Source organism: Galendromus occidentalis, unplaced genomic scaffold (assembly GCF_000255335.2).
Source record: "Galendromus occidentalis unplaced genomic scaffold, Mocc_1.1 scf7180000077524, whole genome shotgun sequence".
Lineage (NCBI taxonomy): Eukaryota > Metazoa > Arthropoda > Arachnida > Mesostigmata > Phytoseiidae > Galendromus > Galendromus occidentalis.
The window spans coordinates 333,348-354,212 of NW_003805512.1; the positions used below are offsets into that span (position 1 = coordinate 333,348).

Consider the following 20,865-nt stretch of genomic DNA (forward strand, 5'->3'; position numbering starts at 1 on the left):
GATGGAGAAGGAAAGACGAAGAAAGGAAAAGAGTGTGTCGTAGCTGTCGACGTTGTCGTCGTCGTCTTCCAGGTCTTCCACTTGGAGAAACTGACTCTGAGCGGACCGGGTCAGAGCGACCGATGAACGGACTGATGCGACTGCTCTTTACACAAGAGCAGCAGACCTTTACCTGCTGACGATGGAACCATAAACGGAACGTCGGAATCGTTTCTCAATGTTCAGTGTTCTCGGGATTTCGAACTTGTGCGACGAGCTTCAAGGTTAAACGGATTATTCGTTCCTCGAAAGGTACGCTGTTCGGTAGTCAAATTCCTTTTTCACTCATTTTGTCGGACCCTCGGCACTGCTCCTTGTTCTCTTTTCGGATCGCTCCCAAGACCGAGATAGAGTTCCGCCGTGAGGAACTTTCTCCGACGATGGTATTCCAAGTACGGGACCCGATTTCGTCGACTTCGCTAGATTCGTTGTTCGTTTATTGGGAGCGCGCCCACAGAGAGTGCGAGTTACAACTTGAGCTTGTTCCATCGCTAAAGTTACGAATGACACGACATCCGTGCCCTCTCATTTTTGCGGTTTGAGCGGCGTAGGCAGCTGTGACTGGACAAGATGCTTTCTTCGAACGAGCCTGTGGGCTAGACGGCAAGCCGACAGCCGGCTTACAGCGGTTGAACGCTAGCAGAGCAGTGCCCAGAGTGTGAGACTTCCATCGCTTTGTGTCGATAGCGTGACTTCGGCTAGAGGAGCCGATGCTCGGACGTCGTACCCGGTTTTAGAGCTTGACCATTAGAGATGAATTTCATCGTGGGACTCCTCTCGGGCTCTGGTGGTTCGGTATGTTTGTTTTGCTGAAACTAAGGACTGATGGGAGCAACATAAATCGACACACAAACTCACCGAGTCGAACGCACCCGATCACCCCGAGTGAGCTTACGCTGCGTCAAAATAAACAGGACCTCGTATTTGGAAGAGGAAATGGCTCTCGTTCATTGCTATATCTTTCTTGAGTATCGATGACGTCTCCGTGACAACTCTCTGGACAAGTGGCATCGTCGGACTTCGAAGTCTCGCCCGAGCTGCGGGATGAGCTCGAGTCGGATGTGTCTTTCTCTCTTCCGAATAAAAGCTGCAACGCTCATAGTGTCCTTTTTTAGGATAATTAAACCGCGAACTCATCATTGGTATATTCCGAAAGAGAGTTGTCGGAAGAGGGGACTCTGCGAGAAAGTCTCGGGCCAGACATGTGCTGTGAGGGTGTCCAGCCAATCGTAGCAACAAGGCACACTCGGGAGAGGTTTAATGAGATGCAGCCGGAACTCGAGCCGTTTGGCATGGTCCATGCATGCCATGAGTACTGCGGATCGGAGGGGAATTATCGAGTGATTGATTCCTCAAACGTCAGATCTGAGGGGCGGAATCCGACGGAACCCTCCAGGAAGATCGACAGAAAAAAGTGATCCTAGGCGAGAGATCGAGGATATGAACAGCATATCATGAAATCTCATCATTTCAGGCACAATCCGGCAACCGGGACGGGGCCTCCGACTCGGATACTCCACGGAGGGTGGGTAGAGATGTTCGCTCGGAACTCCCTGAGAAAGAGTCCGACGATTACTCGCGCGCATGTTTTTAATAGACTCATCGCTTGGAATCGCGATTGAATGAGCGCTCACTCGCTCGCTTGCTCGCTGGCTCGTTTGTCTGTCTGACTGACTTGTAGTCTGCGTATGTTCAGAACTGTCTCGTCTTACCGTTTCTCGAGAAGCAAGACAAACAGGGAACGCTTCTCTGAACGTCCCGATATTTCTCCTACGTGTTTGACAGAATATGCATGATGGAAGATCGTGAATGCGCGCTTCTGTGATCGGCTCACCACGCGATGTGTTTGGGTAAATAGGTTACAGCGTCGCTGAAGCTTAATCTCTGTTGCTCTATCTGGAGGTTTCCATAGTTGGAAATACTTGATTGGTCTTCGGATAGCGTTGCCGGCCATCTGGTTTGGGAATATGTACCGCAGAGGCTCTTGACCGATAGACGGAGACTCGATGGGCAAAGTGTCAGGCAAGGCTAGCCGGGAGGGTAATCACCCTTTCTTCATCACGTTTGAGATGGTTTTTGAGTTGGATTTCGCCGGAAGTCATTACGTGGCCGAGAGACAGTAGCTGAAAGCGCTCTCAATCTCAGCTTCGATAGACGCTTCCCACAGACAATGCTTCCTCAGGCGTGTTGATCGCCATGGTGCTAACGGAATGCCGCGCTAAAAGTGCGTGTAATCACTCATGTTCCCCCGATGACTCTCCGCAGCACACGCCGACTTCTGAAAATTACGGCGAAGGACCACATGACAGTTCTACGGTGACCTCGGTGTACGGAACACCGAGAACCCAATGTTCATTTAGTTCGAGTGACTCTTCTCCGTCGCCGACGCTGCAGCGGTCGAACTCGACTCGACGGAACGTATCTTCAATAGACCTCGAGAAATACGAGCAAGCGGTGAGTCGAACTTTGGCACTCGAATGACGTATCGGTATGTTGTCTTTCGTTGAATCCTTTTTCATCTTTTCCAAACGATGAATCAAATAACTCCGCGACCGCATTGTGGTACCGCGCTTCGCAAATCGCTGTACCGACCGATGACGTCGTTCGCTCTCGGCCTCAAGCAGCCTCGTCGGCAGTACGGCTTGTTTTCGTGGCATTTTGTCAGACTTCGTAATCGAGAACGAGCAACTCAATGTCAGGGTGATATTTATCGGGATGTCGTCGTACGGAAATTCTCGAGGTCTGCTCCCTTTCCATGCGCTCGTGGTAGTCGCCGACGGCTGATCTTTGAACTAGTGTCTCGAGTACTGCAATGTAATCTGGTATTCCCTCTGCAGTAACGTCGGCGTCGGCTACTTGTGACTTGTGATGTCTGCCCGCCGCGATCGTCCCAAGAGAGCTTCGTCTCGGCCAATTGTTCCGGACGTCCGAATCCGTTAATCTCCGCTTTCATACATTCCACGCCTTGTTTTTGTTTACATAGACGAATTTCGCTGATCTAGATCCGCCATCAACGCCGATGGGAGGAAAACAATCCTTAGGATCCTCGAAATGAGATTCAGCCTCTCGGAATCGAATGAGAATTTCCCCCTTTCATCGTTCTGTTTCATGAAACTCCTGAATCTATTCCGACCAGGGGACTGCACGATGGCTTGGCGGAAGTTATTTTTGCCATAGATATCGCGATTGGGACTGGAGAAGTCGCTTGCCGAATCTGCGAGATGCGGATATGCGATGTACGTAGTTGAAGCCGCGTGCTGACCTGGGATGCTTCTCAATCGTTTCAGCTGAAGGAGCAGAAAGAAGCGATCAAAGAAAGAAATGATCTGATCAAGTTGCTGACAGAGAGACTACGCGCGACTGCGGGGGAGCAGAACCAGCTCTTGAAAGAGGAGCACGAGCGTATAAAGGAACTCGAAATGGAGTTGGACCACGTCAAACGGAAAAATTCGTTGCGGCTGAACACCAGTCGATCGCCTGGTAGATTATCCTTCTAAGAGCGAATACTACTCGGTCTCCGCTCTCTTTGCCCTGTGCATATATGAAGATGCGTCGCCCGATAACGTACCGCTGAAGTTCCGCCCTTGTTTCTTGCAGAGAGTCTCAAAGCTTCCCTGAACTCGAGTCAGTCTTCTGTTGTCGTCAGAGAATGGTCGGATACAAGTTTCCATGAAGTCGCTGCTCTGCGGGACCAAGTTGAGAGCCTTCGGAACGAAGTGACCCGAGTATCCGATGAGGCGTCCATGTGGAAGTCCAAATTTTCCGAGGCTCAGAATCGAATGCAGATCATCGAGGAGAGGAGTCGTGGTCTCGAAGGCGAACTCAGCGAAGTCAAAACCCAGCTGATCTGGGCATCCGAAGAGCATGAGCAAGTCAAAGCAAGCCTGCAAATTCGAGAGAGCGAACTCAACAGAGCTCAGCAAGACTTGAACCTGAAAGACGAATCTTTGGCGGAAGCCATGGCTCGCCTCGAGGCACTGCGAAAGTTCGAGAGCGAGAGCACCGTTCTCCAGCGATCGCTTCAGCAGTTGAAGAACGAATTGAATCAGTCTCAAAACCTCAACAAATCCCTCAGGGACCAGCTGTCGGCCACGCAGTCAGCTTTCACCGTTAACGATTCCATTTCGGAACAGACGCAGTACTTCGATTTCCCGACTCCCGTACCGTCGACCTCGAGTCTCTCTCAAGCTCAACGGGACGAGATCTCGGACTTGTTGACCGCTTGGTCGGATTGCAAGGAATTCGGGGCTGTAGAGTCGGTCGAAGACCTCATCGGAACTCTACGATCTATCCGGGAATACGTTCTCAGCGGCAGAGCGCAACTGCAGGAAGAGTTGGAAGACGTCTTGAAAGAGGGCCAGGAGGTGCAAGGCTTGCACGATGTCGTTGGAATCGTCCAAACTCTCAAGGCGTACGGACTCCAAGGTCGACGAGTTCCGAGCCTCGAGGAGGAAATCTGCACTCTCAAGGTCTGTCGCCGTCGCCCTATCACCTCATGACGGTATTTTCCTTTTTGCCGATCCGATGTCCGCGTAGATGCGGACCGTGGGACTTTCGTATGTTCCGGCAACGCAAAGATTTTCAGTGAAAAAATCGTCCTCGGAGTCTTCTGTAGTAATCTCCTAAAGAAATCTAAACCGCTCCAGGTCAAGTTGGCTGATTGTGAGGCGAAACTCGATACAACTGAGAAGGAACTCGACAGATTGAGAAGCGCTGAATGTCGTCAGCCTTTTGTGGCAGAAATCGAGCGAGTACGACAGGAGACCGAGGCGGACATGGCGCAGAAATTATATGCTCTCCAGTCAGAAAATCTGCAGCTTCAGCATAAACGTGGATTGCTCGAGGCTCAGGTGGCGAACCTGCTCAACTCGAGCGCTCAAGGGACTGCGGAAGAGTCGTCGCAGACCATGGATAATTTGCAAGAGGCCGTATTACGCTTACATTCCGCGGCTAGTTCTCCGACTTCTCCACGAACCACTTCTCAGCGATCGGATGATCAGGATCGCTCCTCTCAAGACAGCATATCGCTGGTAAAATCGCTATTGATATACACAGATCCTTCCGTTCGTGCTCCGACTATGGTTTCCTCCCATTAGAATAACGAGTATTCTCTTACAGAACCTCGAGGATTCGCGAGAAGGCATCGAAAGCTTATTTGAGGAGCGAGCGAATCTCGTTAGCCGTATCAATGGAAAACTCGAGAAAGATTCGAGGAAATTGCTCAAGAAGCTCATGAACGTTCAGGACCGGTTACTGTCATCTGAGAAACTGCTCATCCAGAACGACCTTGTCGAGAAGATTCGGGTCGCGCAGAAACAGGTTATTCCGCCTTCTTAAATAAAACGGCGATGCTCGTGGGGTCCTTCGAGCACTTTTCTTGCTCGGAAGAAATTCATGGGGAGTAAATTTTGTTTCCGTCTGGATTTCAGACCGAAGAAATTGTGGAACAAAAATACTTGGCTCAAATAGAGTCATTGACTGCCAAGTGGGAATGCGACAAGAATATCGCTTTACACGACCAGCTGCTGCGATATTTACGCGAATTGAGTGAGCCGATGACCGTTCACGATCACATGGTGGCAATTAGAGCGCTTCTAGAAGAGGAGCTCCTCGAGGCCCGACTTCAGTTCGGTCTCGTACAGTTGAACAAAAAAGAAGAAGCGCCGGCTCGAGTCACATCCGGAACACCGAGTTCCCTTCAGCTCTATGAACAATTCTGCGACGGCATCGAGAGGACCCGTGTTCATTTCGAAGACCTCTGCGGTGTCCTCACCAAGGCGATAAACTCGACCAAGGACGCGTTGATCCTCAAGGACAACAATAGACTCAACGAGCTTCAAACTTCACTGAACGAGTTCCGAGACCTGGTTTTCCTCAAAGACGAAGAACTCGGAAAACTTCGATCCGAACTCGAAGCCGTCCGTCTGCAGATGGGGGACCTCCTCAGCGAGAACGAAGCGCTAGTCAAGGAAAAACAGCTCTCGGATATTCGCTGCTTGGAGACATCCCGAATAGTCGAGGGAACCAAATCGATTCTCGGAGTGCAATGTGAGGACTCCCGTCTATTAGCTCTTCTCCAGGAGATCGTGGCGGCTACGGAGTCTGAAAGCGTCAGTCTGAAGGACCTGGCCCAAGCACTTCGCAACGGCACGAAATTAGCGGAAGAGGCGAGAAGGGTCCTGATATCTGTGAGTGAATTCACAGCACCGACATATACCGATATGTCCCGAAAAGGTTTCATCGCAGCGCCGTGAATCCTACGCTGTTCTTTCTCTATCGCAGAAACTCAACGATTCGCAGATGTCTCTCGACATGAGCGCCGTCAGTGTCAACTCCACGGTGTCGTCGGTACCGGAACAGCTGGCACAGCTCCGAAGGGAGTACGATCAACTCCAACAGAAGCTGACCCAAGTTGAAGAACAGAAAGAGTACTTTGAAAACATGTCTTTCGCATCTCGGATGGACGTGTCCGGCTGCGAAGTCAAGCTCTCGGATTCGCTCATAAAGCTTGTCGGCGAGCTCCGACAGGAGAAAGTCAAGTCCTCAGAGGTGAGTGGAACTTTCCGCTGACGGCCTAATGGAGTTCCTGCAATCGTGAGCTAGAGTCATTTGCCGGGAGACGGTTCGAGCCCCGTCCGAGTGGGGTCTGTCGTTGGGAGGAACATCGTGAAGCCAATTACCCCTGGGCTCCGTAACCATGGTGACAGGGGAGGGCCCGTGAAGGTAGCTTCTCGGCATGAGTGGAAGGTTCGAACGCTGTGCTCTGGGCTCTCTCACGCGTCATAGTTCCTTTTCCGTGGGAAGGGGGTCCATGGAGGAAACGTAATCATAATTATTTTTATGTTCCCAGCTGCAGAAGAAGCTCGACGAAACTCTTCCAGAGGAGGGGGCCTCCAAACCGAAGAGGTGAGTTCCTCACATCAAACAATCCTATTCCGCCGGATCATCCGGCTTCGAATACCGTAGTCCCGCTGTCTTTCATGGTTATGATCCCTGCTATCCTTCATTCAATTCTCAACTTGGCGGAGCCGCGTAGAGCTACGTAGATTCGATTCCTCTCGTGTGTATCGAACGGGGCATGCGCGCTCTTCGGTTATTCTCGTCGGCTAATTGCGGTTTCACGGTAGAGGCCGAAGTTGGTCCAACACGCCGTCGTGTCGTTCCTTCCGTTCAGTTTCTCTCGGATACAACGATGTCATGTTTTCCTTTCATAATAGACCTTGCTATGTGGACAACCATCAATCTCGACCACGGAATTTACAGGATCGGCAGAACCTCCAGGTGTAAGTGCCATAGACTGGCCGAGCGAGAATCGTTATGCCGTTTTTTTCCTGGGTGCAGCGTGTTCACAGCTGCACGGTTGCACGTTTGTTGCATCTGATGGAATCTTCCCGTTTAACCGCATCCTACTCAATTTTTCTTTCATCGATTCTCCAATATTCGATTACTTCCTTGAAAGATTTCTTCCCGAAATCTTCTCTGGGAGCGTGGATACAAATTTCCATCTCTATCGGGGCGGAGATCCTATCGCAAAGATGGGGGGCATACCGGTTTTTGGCGCACAAAGCTCGAGGAGAACATATTTATGATACCATCCGAATGACCTCCCTAGCCTGAGATGCACCCGTTCAGTGGTCGAAGTCGGATTTTCTGAGCGGGAAAATCGTTTTCGGCCAGCCGTGCTCGGTGGTGACAACCCTGCCTGATACCCCCGGCTTGCAGTTCCTCCAGTTCGGAATCGTGGTTCCTTCTCCGGTTTGGCCTTTCGATTTTGTTCGAAATATTCTCAGAATTGACTATGTTCCGCAGAGCTCTCCAATCGAACCATCGTCTGCTGAGTATTCTCTCGGATGTCGTGAAGACATGTGTTTCTTGTGAGCAGGACATCGCTCGAGTCCTACAGGAAACCGGTGCCTTGAGCAGTTCTGATTGCAATTATACGATTCCGCTCATAGACGAAGAGGAGCCCCTGCCCAGTTTGGGCTCGGCATTGAACGGTGAGTGAGCCCTTCGGAACGCGTCCCGATAAGACTCCCTCCTCCCGGTCGAGGCTGGCAGGCTGATTGGCTGGTTGGTTGTTTTTGTTGGTCGCTTTGTTTATTAATCGTTTCGCTCCTTCCGACAGCTTCACGGGATGAAGGGATCAACGGACTCTATCCCTCGAACCAGGAGCTCAATCAGGAGCTCATGGAAGATGTTATGGAACTTCCGATATCTCTTGGATCCCTCGCAGATGGCTCCAACGATCCCCAAGATGACATGGTTTTAGTTCCATCGCGGAGACTCAAAGCTTCAGTTTCCCAGATGGTCGATTATGTGAAAGCGAGTAACTCGCATTGGAGTGCGAAGGTGCGCGAGCTCGACGACCACTTGGATCGACTACGAGCGGAGCTGCAAGACGAAAAAGCCGCTCGCACCGATTTTGCGGAACAGCTCGTCAAGGCAAAAGGTATGTTCGTTTCACAGGGAAAATTCCCGTGATGAGCTGTTAGCCGATGTGTTTTGATCGATTGTTCTCGCGCTGCTCATGGGGCTGCATGAGCGATCCATGGCGCATGGGAACGTTCGGACCGTCCGACATCGACGCCATCAATCGACGAATCATTACCACTGAGGCTGGTTCCGTACAGTGACCTCGGTGTAGAGCGACGCGTTCTCGCTCTCTTTTTGCTCATCTGACGAGGTCGGCGAGACTGCGATGTGACGCCGTATTTCGCGTCCTTGAACAAACATTCTCCGAGACAACCGATGTTTTCGTGGTCTCGTCTGAGTGTCCAAATGGCAGACCAGTGAGCGCGATCGGTTACCTGGCTCGGACTGATACTCTGATCTCGTTCCGTTCAATTTCAACGACCATCGCCTGTCACCCTGCGAGCGGTAATTGTTCTCGCGTGCTGATGGTGTTCAAGCGACGCTGAGCTCATAGAGAGCACTCCAGTGGTAGTTCGAGGGATGTTTACTTTGCCACTCAGTCAGTCAGATAGAGGAGGAGCTGTCTGCTAGGCTTGCCGCCGCGAGCAGCGAACAAGTTGGATAGTTTCCGACTGCTCGGAGAGTTAGAGTTCGCGGATTTCCCTCGGTGAGAGGTGGCATCGGCGCGCGAAAAACACAAACCGATCTCACAATATATGCAGGAACCTCACCGTAGTCGAATTGTTTCGTGACGGTGATGCTCGTGATTGTTCTTTTCTCGTGATCTTCTTGTGAGAAATGAGATAAAGTCGACGATCTTCTGTGGGGTAGCTTGGACGTTCTGGACTGGAGTCCCTCGGCCCCATCGACCCGGTTGACGCTTGATATTGAGCTTCCGTCACCCAGAGCTCCCCACTGAGGAAGAGTCGGACCATATAATGAGAGCATGTGTCTCGAGCGAGACGGTTGAGAACGTCTACCAGAGGGCCCGTACTAACAGAAGCCGGTGACCCATTGCAGAGACGGTAATTGCCCTTGAGGAGACTCGTGAACGTCTCTTCACGGAGCTCCAACTGACTCTCGGCAAGCTCCATGAAGCTGAGCATCAACTACAGGAAGATGTCGGAACCAAGCGTAAGCTCGAAGACCGACTCCGAGACCTGGAACACATGAAGTTCGTCAGGGACCGACAAGATCAGATCATCGAGTCGAGCGAGGCCGTGAAAAGTGAGTCGAGGACGTCCCTCTGGAATGATTTGATTGCTTCAAGTTCGAGAGGTGCGCGATAGCGTATTCTTAGGGTCTGCGGTTAGCGTCGTATTCGGGGTCGTTCAGCAGGGGTGATCTCACGTATCTCGATTGGTGACTGTCGAATGAACTCAGCAAACCTGTTAACGTATTTGCCAGGTTTGACAAGGCAAGAAGAAAGCACAGGACAAGAAGGTAAACGAAGGAACCGCGTCAATTAACCGCGCTGTGTCTTGCTCGATCTCGTCTGTGTGCTTCTAACACGCATTGTTGTCCCGCGAACCCCAAACGATCGACTTTGAGATTCACAATGTTTCTCATCATGTGCTTGGATAATTATTGTGACCCGCAGTCCCGGGCTGTTCTCGAGACGGTCCGTGGGTTCCGGAAGTGCTGTCAGGGAACGTTCTCCGATTCCATCCGTGTCACCGCGCGCTCACGTGATCGCACTTGGATAACGAAGCGCTTTTCCCTTTTCCCGCCGCAGAACTCAGCGAGGAGAATTCGAGGCTGGAGAAGGAGAATTTCTCGCTGACCCGAACCTGCCAACGGGAGATCTCGTTGAGGGAGGAACACATATCCATGCTACAGAGTCGACTGGAAGAAGCGAACTCTAGCCGCGAGGACGTCGAAGAAAAGGTCCAGGCTATCCTGCGAGAGAAGGACCAGCAACTCGAGGCGATGGAGCGGCAACTGCAGCAGAGCAAAAAATTCTTCGAAGATGTCTCCCAGGAGAAAGATGCCGAATGCGAGGCCTTGGAGCGCGAAATCCGTAACTTGAGGGACATCCTTGCCAAGTGAGCAATCATCATATAGGGCCAGCGAAATCTTTGTTTTTTACGATAATTAATCGGATAAGCGCATCAGAGAGCGCTTTAGCGTATTCTCGGCTCAATCAGTGGAGACAAACGTTGAATTCTTTTTCGCAGGGAACGCAAGCGTCGCACAACTAATGGTGATAACCAGAGAGAGCAGCTCGAGCTGCTCGAATTCGAGTTGGAGCGGAAGAACTCAGACATGGAATTCATGGTCAAGAAACGGTCCGAACTCGAAGTGGAGCTCCAGTCCGCTAAGGAGAAGATCGATGATCTCAAGGAGGTTATCAATCGTCTCGAACAGGATCTCACCTCTAAAGAAGTCAAAACCGAACTTGAGAAATTACCTGAAATGAGATCGCTCTCTCCCGCTTCCGAATCAGCTTCCGATGTGCAATCCGAGTCTCTGGCGAATCAAGATTTTGAAATGTCATTCAAAGTCCTCAAGGAACAACTCCGAACGAAAGACGACGCCCTACGTCATTTGGAAAAGCAGCAGTCGCTCCTACAAGAGGTCAGCCTGCGTCTGCGTCTGATGGGCGAGAGGTTGAGTTCTGTACTCTGTCCTCGGAAATCCGGTACCGGATTCGAGATCCAGGAGCCTGGAGAGGAGCTGATGAGTCCGAGCTCGAGTCTCCATCTGAATCAATTGAAAGTCTTCGAAGATAATCTAGAGAAACTCCTCCAGACGGTGGAATCTCTCCGAAAAACTGAAAGCAAGGCGAAATCCAGAATCGCTGTTCTCGAGAAAGAATATGAAGATCACGAAGCCGAAATCGCTGAGATTCGCCTGAAGAATGCGGCTCTCCTCAATAAACTTGAGAAACGGCAGGTCGAGATGAATCAGCCCTCGATATTCGCCAGTGAACTCCAGATGCAGGTGATAACAGCAGAGAAAAAGTCCGAAGGATTGGAGAACGAGCTCCAAATCGCGGAAACCGAAGTCAAAAAGCTGAAGGAGACGAAAGTCTACCTCGAGGAGCGGCTGGACTCAGCGGTGAGAGAGCTCCAGGTTCTTCGGAAGAAACTCACGGTGTATGAGGACTGTATTTACAACAACGACGAACTAGAGATTTCGAGCAGTTCTTCAACTAGATCCTCGCCGCGCGCATCGCCGAGAAGAGCTGTGCCAGCGAAGTCTCCCAAAGACAATAACAACACTTCGCAGCAGTTGTGTCAGGAGTGCATGTGGATGAAAGAAATGCTCGACAAGCAGGAAAGCGAGCTCGGCAAGCTCCGGATAGAGGCTTTCGAACGAAGTGTCAACACGAAAAGGGAGTGCGCCAGCGTTTGCTCCTCGGAGATGTCGTCATCGCCCGAAGGATCGCATCAGTCCGTCCAGCTCCAGACTAGTTTCCGGGACAGCAGTCTGAACAGAGAGCTACAGGAAGAGATCCTATCGCTACGGAGCGAGAAGGAACTCCTCGAGCATCGTAGGGGCGTCTACGAGAGCAAGTGTTCGACGCTGCAATCAGAAGTAAACCAACTGAAAAACGTGGCTGAGGAACTTCGACGCAATTTGGTGAGTATTGAGCGAAATAATGCTCTTGACAATACTCCGCAGTCCCACGAAACCAAAATTAGAACTCGGGTCGGGCCCGGTGCATATGCTTCCGACTTTATCTCGGCTAATGACTGACGACAGCTGACCTCGTCGATCTATTTTTCAGTCTTCTACGATTCCTCTGGAAGAGCACAGTGAGAAGCTGCGACAATTGGAGACCGCCTTGAAAAAGGAGAAGATGGATGCGCTCGGCGAATTAGAGCTCACCTGGCAGGAACGAGTGGACATGGAGAGACAGATGCACCTGCGGGTTTTGAAGGAAAAGGACTCGGTGCTCCGAGAGGCCGAGGAGGCTACGCTCGGTCATCGGAAGGAGAAGGAATTCCTTAGCGAGCAGCTCCAGGCGAGATCCAAAGAGCTGAGGGAGTTGCAATCGGTTCTGGCTTCACGTGAAGAGCAGGTGGTGAAACTCGAAGCCGAAGTCAAGCGGCTTCAGGCTGAGTTCCGAAAAGTTCGCAAAGCGGGAGAAGTTCTCATCAAGGAAACTACCCTCAAGATTAAGGAGACCATGGGCGCGAAACTCAGGGATTCGCTCGAGAAAATTAGAACTCTGCAGGCTACGCTCGCGCAAACCAAGGACGAATTGGAACGAGCCAAGGACTCGACGTCGATGCTCGAAATCATCCTACGCAGAGAAGTCGATGACGCTTTCCTGAAACGTCTGGGAGAGGCGTTCCCGGAGTGCAAGCCATTCGATTGGCTGCAGACGTGTGAATCCTGCTCAAAAATGAAACTCATGCTCGAAGAGGCACGCGGGGATCTCGTCGAACTACGAGCCCAAGTCAAAGCCGGCGACCCTGAAACCGAATGGATTTCTCTCCTGCACAAGCTATATTGGGTTTTCAGACGTTCGGAAAGTCGTTGCATGCAACTTCTCGTACAGAAATCGTACCTGCAGAATTGCGCCTTGCGGTCGATCGACTGTCCGCCGAGGAAGCGCTCCTTGAAAACAGTATGCATCGTGATCATGGCGGTCTACCGGTGAGTTTACGACTCGTCGCACTTACCTTTCAGAATTTTTCGCTTTGAATCCCCCGGCGCTCCTGGTTAGGGATGAGAGTTCCCATTATTGACCACCTTTCTAATTTCCCCCTTGACCTTATTCCCCCCTTCCAGAATGAGACACAGACGACTTCGTTGGACTATGGCTGCGGTGGCTCATCCCGAAAAAGCTACGCTCGTCGCCAAAATCACCCCGTATATCCAGAACGTCCCGAACTCCAAGAAACTTCGGTCTCTGCACATTGCTCCCCATTCAGAAGGTAAGCATGCGTTTGGGGAAATTTAGCCGGAAGCTCGTATTCGTCGACCTGTTATCTCTACGTACGTATACGTCTGATGTTTTGCACGATCTTGTGTAGCTCTGTCCAGCAAGTATCCGACGCATCTGTCGAAGTTCCCTCTTGTGGAAGGTGTGTCCGTGCCACTTAGACAGCGTGCCCGTTCGTCCGATAAACGTGTCGTCGTTACCACATCTTCGGCCTCGGCGAAACCCCACAAGAATGACGACGGTACACAAATACGCCAGCGGAAAATGTACGTCATTCAGTGTAACGGACGCTAGTCTGCATGAAGTCCGAACCTGGAGGTATCTGCATGATTGAAGAGTCCATTCGCGGCTCCGTCCCCGGGTTGAGACCGCATGGACATGAACAGGATTTTCATATGAATTTTCAGAACGTGATAGCTATCGACTCCTAGAAGACATGGTTGAATACTAGAGACATCGGTGATCGTGATCGCTGCGTTGCACATCCGTGGACCCTCTTAATCTCCTGAATCTAAGAAATGACCGATTCGAGTCGAAGGGGAATCGTTGTATAATCATCTTCATCATGTATCATAATCCGCTCATGTGTACTTGTATAGTCTGTAAAGAAATATCACCAGCGGACTTTTCCGGAGTTCGAGGAGCAGCGTTCCGAATAAGGAGGAAATAAATCGAATAGTCTATTTTTCAAACGAGAATACCGCATGGGAGTTTTCACTGGACACTTCCCCACAATCGAATGACTCCGGGGCCAGTCACCAAGGAAGAGAATTCCGAGCAGCTTCAGATGCCGAGGGCCGAATATTTTTTCTCCGGACCACCAGCTATTCCGCAAAACAACTCTATTATGAAATTCCGTGAGGATTATTTCGCCGGCAACGGGGATCTAGTCAAAGCCACCCGCGAACGAGCGGCGCTGTGGCGGCCTTCCACAAATAGATACGTACGTTGGGTCGAGAAGAGACAAACACGCTGACCGTTTCCCCTGTGGCTGAACGGACAAAGCATTTTTACTAGACAAGGCATAGAATGGCCGAGGGCCCAGGGTACATTTAGGATCAGCGCGTTTGTTTTGATTCGATCGTCCTCCCCGGACAAGGGAGATTGTCGAGTCCCCCCCCCCAATCAGGAGAGGCTCCGACTCGAGGGGTCTTATCGCTTCTGGGAAAAGAATCACCATCATTCACTTTGACGACGCGAGGCATGGACCAGCATCATTTTCCGGCCTTGAATGTTTTCGCCTAACCAAAGTTCTCTTTAGCTCTCTATCGACCTTCTCCTTGACCCGAGAGAGCAGCCGCGCCGCTCCTTCGAGCCAGCTCCTCGTAGGCGTCACATTGAAGCGTATGCAATCTGATTGGTCCCGACCTTCCTTGGAGTCCAATATAAGTGACATCGCAGTCGCTACGAATGACTCTAGACGGCGCGAATTCAGGTCCGGCTCGGCTGACTCAGTTCTCCCCGAGGAGGTGATGGATGCGGTCGATCCCGGCGATTTTCTCCCCGCGGATGGCACTCGAATAAGCCCGACGAGCCTACGGAATTGCCCCGCTCCCGATCCGTTGCGATGCCATTCCAGGGGAATCTCCAATTTCTGGAAAACACGGGGCCGGATCCTTGAATCAGAAGACCGATCTCATCTGCAAACGGGTGATGACTTCGGGGGATTTGTCGCTCAAATTATTCGAGGGCCCGGCACGAACCGCCCGCGCTTGGCGAGTTGGCGAGCTTCGAAGCTAGCGCGTCATCATCACAAACGCCTACCGCCATCTTGGCTGTGTAAACGACACTGGTAACGCAGCTTATAGTCGAACAACTGATTTCATGTAAGTTCCAGCTCAGAAATGAGGTTCTCTCGTGTCACGGAAGATTATGCTGAGATCTGGGTAGTGACGCGATCACAGTCGACGACAAATCGAGGTTTTTGAATTTGATTTGTTCGAAAATACGTCTTCCTCGCGGTCGGTGGTGGCATAGCGCCGGCCGTCTGTATACCTGATTTGAAACAGGCTACCGTGTGGCTGGCCAGAAGAGGAAACCTAATAATTCAGTCTTCGAGCGTGGGCTCGTTGGGATCGATTCGCTCCGGAACTATTCCATGGATCCCCTATTCCTTCGATTGTGGATCGCGCCTTCATGCTCGGCGTCCTCTGACCGTCTTGCTTGCAGCAGGCAGGGAAGCAAGCTGACTAGCTTGTTGGTTGCTTGGACGGCTCCCTCGCTCGTCATAGATGCGACCAATGGGGGCTGGTCTAGAGGACGCGTATTTCCCTAGCGTGCGTCGAGGAAAACTCCCCCGAACTGGCTAGAGCTTTCCGTTTACCCGATTCTGAACGATCTCTTCGATTACAAACGATCGAATCGCTGCGGAGATGACGACACCCCATTCACGTTCCGCCTGACTCTCCTATCGTGGTGCCCATTCTCTCCCAACGGTGACCGATCGGTCCATTACGTGTCAGCTCTTGCAGAAGCTTCGTCCTTCTGAAATGTAGGAATATTCCTGCGCCGCCTTGAGTAGCTTCTCGATTCGTCATTGTATGGGGATCAATACCGAAGAAGTTTGTTGACATTCTGCAGCCCGAGCAGCGCATAGATTTCTTGGGCGCCACTCGATTCCTCCGAGCTTCGTGGAACCAGGGAAATAGTGAGAGACTTCGATGCCGATCTCGGAGGCTTTCGCGTATCCCATTCTCCCTCTGTGAGAGATGAGATCGTTGATTCCTGTGGCGCCGTAATGCACCTACGGCGTTGTCGATGTACGGGGGAGAAAGCTGAGATTCGGACTCAAGATCAGTCGGCGGATGGAGTCCACGCGTCAAGAATAATATGCGGACTGATTATTCAGACCTCTGGAGAGCTCCTCGAGCTTGTCGCTCCATCCCGAGGATTACCGAATGTCTTCGCTATCTCTAACCATTAGGACTTGTGGCTGTATTCTTTCCCGCCTCATTTAGTTTCCTGATGCCTATCTAAGGGGATAACGTTCCTTTCCAGAGTGAAGAAGGGGTGAAGTGAAGGATTTTGAAAAACGAACGAGAATCACCAACATCCACCGCTGGAACGCCAGCGACCACCCCCGATAACACAGAGAGACCTCAACTACACGGATATTCAGCAACAGACAGCGTCGATACGTGCAGTGGATAAGCGCGGAAATTATTTCTTGTCTCTTGCGCCCCGGGGCTTGAACTGACACAACAGAGGAACGCGCTCTCGAGCGACCCACGCCAAGTTGAGGGGCTGAGCGTCCGGCACGAGGTGGACAGGAGAAGATAGTGGTTGTCAGAGAGACTCCAGTAGTTGCCGAGCCATCAGGATGGCGTCGGCACTTGTATCATACGGAGGTGCGTGCGAGGAACAGGGATGGAAGGCATCGTTGAAATTGCCTCCAAAAGACAACAGAAAGAAAACGTCGGATGTCACCGCAACGAAAGGCAACGAGTTCGAAGATTTCTGCCTAAAACGGGAACTCCTCATGGGAATCTTCGAAAAAGGATGGGAGAAGCCATCCCCTATTCAAGAAGCATCGATACCGATCGCTTTGCTCGGACGGGACATTCTCGCTAGAGCGAAAAACGGCACAGGGAAGACCGGAGCGTACACTATTCCCGTTATGCAGAAAATTGATACAAGCAAAGATTGCATCCAAGCTCTCGTCATTGTGCCCACTCGAGAACTGGCCCTGCAGACGTCACAGATCTTTATCGAAGTAGCGAAACACACGACAGCCCGAATAATGGTTACGACCGGAGGAACCAATTTGAAGGATGATATAATGCGTATCTATGAAAACGTGCACGTCATCATCGCAACGCCGGGCCGCATCCTCGACCTCATGGATAAGAAGGTCGCCAAGATGTCAAACTGCCAAATGCTGGTCCTCGACGAAGCCGATAAACTTCTATCCCGGGATTTCCAGGGCCTGCTCGACAGGGTGATCTCATTCTTGCCACAGGAAAGGCAAATCCTCCTCTATTCTGCAACGTTCCCCCTGACCGTCGAGGAGTTCATGCGTCGCCATCTCAAGAATCCCTACGAGATCAATCTCATGGAGGAGCTCACCCTCAAGGGTGTCACACAGTACTACGCGTTCGTGCAGGAACGCCAGAAAGTCCATTGCTTGAACACATTGTTCTCGAAGCTTCAGATCAACCAGTCGATCATTTTCTGCAACTCTACTCAACGTGTTGAACTTTTAGCGAAGAAGATCACCGATCTCGGCTACTCGTGCTTCTACATTCATTCAAAGATGTCGCAACAACACCGCAACAGGGTGTTCCACGATTTCCGTGCAGGTCAATGCAGGAATTTAGTTTGTTCGGATCTGTTTACGCGAGGTATCGACATCCAGGCCGTGAACGTCGTTATCAACTTCGATTTCCCGAAGAACGCTGAGACCTACCTGCACCGAATAGGTCGATCCGGAAGATTCGGGCATCTCGGTATCGCCATCAATCTAATCACTTACGACGACAGATTCGCCCTGCATCGTATCGAGACTGAGCTACAGACCGAAATCAAGCCGATCCCAAAACAAATCGATAAGAGCCTCTACGTAGCCGAGTTCCAACAAGAAGAGAATTAAATTGACCAATGGGTTCGACTAGCTTACGGATCGAGGACAGTTTAATGAACAGAAGCAAACAAACAGACAAAGGAAAACAAACCAGGCAAGCTAAGGAAACTCACTATCTATCAGCGAAGCTATCAGTCTATCTACCTATCGATCTACCCGTTCATCAATTCATCATTCATCCAATCATCAATCCATCCATTCATTCATTCACTTGAGCATTGACTTCGAGGATGGCTCCGTCAGAGCTCTTTCTTCGACCTACCGATGAGGAAAGAAGATTGATTGCGAATCGGAAAATGAATCATTCGAGGCGGAGGCGCGCAACGAGACAAAGAATTCAACCGTCGCCTGTGGTATAGCTGTGTTGAGATGTACGGAAAGAATTATTTTCCCTTTCATTTCCAATCAATCAATCCATCGACAAGCAAACAAACAAACTACCAACGCAGATGTTCAGGATAGCCGGCCGGCCGTCAGTTAGTCAAAATAAGTTCGTGCGTCATTCGCGATACGTCGATACAATAATCGACAGGACGCTCAAGCACATGAAGAGGAGGAGGAACACTAGGGGCTGACCGCCGCCCGCGAACGAATATGCGAGAACAGACTTCAACATCGAGAAAACAGAACTAACCAACAAACACGGCCTCGATTTCCCGTGTGAGAATTTTTCTTCTATCAGATGCACCAACAAACGCGAAACAGCCGCAACGGACGGCCAAACTTGCGTTGCCCCATTGCCATCGTTTGCTTCTCCCCCACTCCCGGTCTGGTCACATGAAATTGTATTCGATCCGGTTCTCTGATTGGGATATTTTTCGCGCAGACGTCGGACGACCTGAAGTGTTCCATAGTCGAATCAGTGAGATGGAAGTCGGCGATGCCTTGGCCCTCCTACCCCCGTTCGATGACGGATCAGACGCGCTGAGTCTGTTTGTAAATTTCAAGTTCTCGGCTGTTGGAGCGTTGGATCGATGCGCTGGGAGAGATCCCGCGCGCTGGTCTCATCGTTCGGCTAGAGTTCTAAAGTCGCCTCTTTCCCGGTGACACGTGACGGTCAATTTTGCTGAATGGACAAAATCTCATCGTACGAAGGGTGTCCATAACGATCATATCCAAAGCTCACGGAATCGTGTCTGCTCTACATTTCTGGTGAGAACGGTCTCTGGCATGAAACGGTTTCGATAGTCGGACGTACGCACCGAGACGAGTTATGACCCAATCATCGACTCGTGTTTGAGAACCCTTTCGGCACCATTCAAGCGAACTCATGAAGTTACACGGGAAATCTCCGATGAAGACCGCGCTCACTCTGACCCTAAATTCCAATGTTTCCTGGAAGCGTCAACGTGATTGCTATCCGAGTACAAAAGCCTCAGGTCGCCGACCGATGCTGAGTTCTATTACCTTAGATTGGTCGGGATCGGGAAGTGGAGGGATTTGGCATCTGGAGGGAGTGAAACAAATGAAGCTGTGGGTAGCGAAGACTATTATCCGTCGACTGACTACTGTCAAAAATTTCCGATTGGCTCGCGAAATTTCTTATAATTCGGTAAACTGATTCGGTCTCTCCCCATTTGAACAGAGGAGTCGCAATTGGCGCGCGACTCGCACAAATTTCATTAAATAAAATTCAATAAAAAAATCTCTCTGATTGGCAGCCCTCGAGGTTTTCATTGGAAAGGAGTTTCGGCGAGAGCTTCCCTTAGGCATCGATTATTGAGAATATTGAATCGCTGGACTAGATCAGGGTAGCGAACTCGAGATCTTCAAACTGCATGTCTTTCCCGATGGCGCGTCGAGAATAGGATCAGTCGAAATATACGTTTCCTCACTCAAGGAGGAAAACTCGGGACAAAGCTCTGTTATGGGGAATCATTTCGACAAGGGAAATGTTCCGGTTGGTCGACTAAACGCCCAGGGAGGGAAGCTGTTCGGATCAAGCCCCGGTGGGCCGTGACAACCTCCGTGGCTCTCTCCGTGTCTGTTTCCAGTGAGGAAGGTATCGATCCGGAATTCAACGATCTCTAGGTCCAACGTCGATATCATCGGTGCTACGAATGATGGAATATCACGGTTTTTCCTCATGGGCCTTAAGAAACCTCCAACGAGGGAATCTATGGTTCCACCGGGAAGAAGCAACTTCTGGAGTGATTCGCGTCTGAGGATCGAAACTATTGAGAGGGTAGTCATCGTTATCAGTCAGCTGGCGTGCTCAAAAAAGAGTGGATCGCCACAGACTCATAGGCTGATTGCGATGGGCTTCACGCTGAAGTCCAGTCACGATGGGTCGAATTCCTCGGCGCCTCCATTGGAATTTCTGCCCTACGGGAAAGGTTCGAGGATGGCGATCGGGTCAATGTCCGTTTCCCCGGATGATCGCAGTTTAGACAGCTCCCGCTCGAGCATTCAATCACATCATCGGCTCCTGCACCGGTGCGAAGCGAGCCTTTAGCTCTCGGTCATCGGGTCGAGAAAGTACACCAGGGTCAAATTCAATCGAGCGTGATTTCATTTTATTCGACATTTTTGAATTGCATATCATCGTATGGTGTGCTTCCACCATTAGCGAGGAATTCGATTTGTTCACGAATGTGTGACATAAGTTTCATGTGGATCGTTTGATGTTGCTTCCGACGCACCCGATTCGCCGATTGCAAAGCCGTCGGCCCTTCGAGTCCTACTCTCATCCCTCGCGAAAGCAGAAGGCTGCCTTCGGGGAAAAATCGGAGGAGAAGATTGCGAGCATCGCTTCTTGACCATTGGAAAAGCTCTCTCCCTAATTGATCTCAAGACTCGTGCTAGTCGCTTTCATCCAATGTACAGATCTAAGTGAGAGCTGGAGGTTTAAAGTACCAGAATCGCGGAAGATGAATCACTTCCTGAACTCGGGATTCATTCTACAAAGAAACAATACTCGATGCGTAATCCTCAACCA

General features: G+C 50.9%; 2 protein-coding genes across 2 annotated transcripts; both read left to right on the top strand.

Moving 5' to 3' along the window:
• The first annotated feature begins 792 nt into the window (after positions 1 to 792).
• On the top strand, positions 793 to 13,914 carry LOC100905154 (putative leucine-rich repeat-containing protein DDB_G0290503). Its single transcript, XM_029112659.1, has 18 exons — positions 793 to 834; positions 1,514 to 1,564; positions 2,305 to 2,493; positions 3,327 to 3,519; positions 3,637 to 4,508; positions 4,686 to 4,967; positions 5,158 to 5,358; positions 5,469 to 6,227; positions 6,322 to 6,588; positions 6,890 to 6,945; positions 7,849 to 8,036; positions 8,165 to 8,488; positions 9,472 to 9,678; positions 10,187 to 10,496; positions 10,629 to 12,036; positions 12,185 to 13,059; positions 13,195 to 13,340; positions 13,440 to 13,914. Exons 1-18 carry the CDS (start codon positions 793 to 795, stop codon positions 13,640 to 13,642), a joined length of 6,573 nt encoding a protein of 2,190 aa, XP_028968492.1. The 3' UTR covers positions 13,643 to 13,914.
• A 1,202-nt stretch (positions 13,915 to 15,116) lies between these two features.
• On the top strand, positions 15,117 to 18,187 carry me31B (ATP-dependent RNA helicase me31b). Its single transcript, XM_018641153.1, has 2 exons — positions 15,117 to 15,174; positions 16,346 to 18,187. Exon 2 carries the CDS (start codon positions 16,668 to 16,670, stop codon positions 17,934 to 17,936), a length of 1,269 nt encoding a protein of 422 aa, XP_018496669.1. The 5' UTR covers positions 15,117 to 15,174; positions 16,346 to 16,667; the 3' UTR covers positions 17,937 to 18,187.
• Positions 18,188 to 20,865: the final 2,678 nt, after the last annotated feature.

What these genes read in the sequence shown, in the direction of transcription:
- LOC100905154 (XM_029112659.1), top strand. Translation starts at nt 793, where the DNA reads ATGAATTTCATCGTGGGACTCCTCTCGGGCTCTGGTGGTTCG. An exon ending in AGGAAATCTGCACTCTCAAG is followed by an intron (nt 4,509 to 4,685) that starts GTCTGTCGCCGT and finishes AAACCGCTCCAG; the next exon opens with GTCAAGTTGGCTGATTGTGA. An exon ending in TTCGGGTCGCGCAGAAACAG is followed by an intron (nt 5,359 to 5,468) that starts GTTATTCCGCCT and finishes TCTGGATTTCAG; the next exon opens with ACCGAAGAAATTGTGGAACA.
- me31B (XM_018641153.1), top strand. Translation starts at nt 16,668, where the DNA reads ATGGCGTCGGCACTTGTATCATACGGAGGTGCGTGCGAGGAACAGGGA.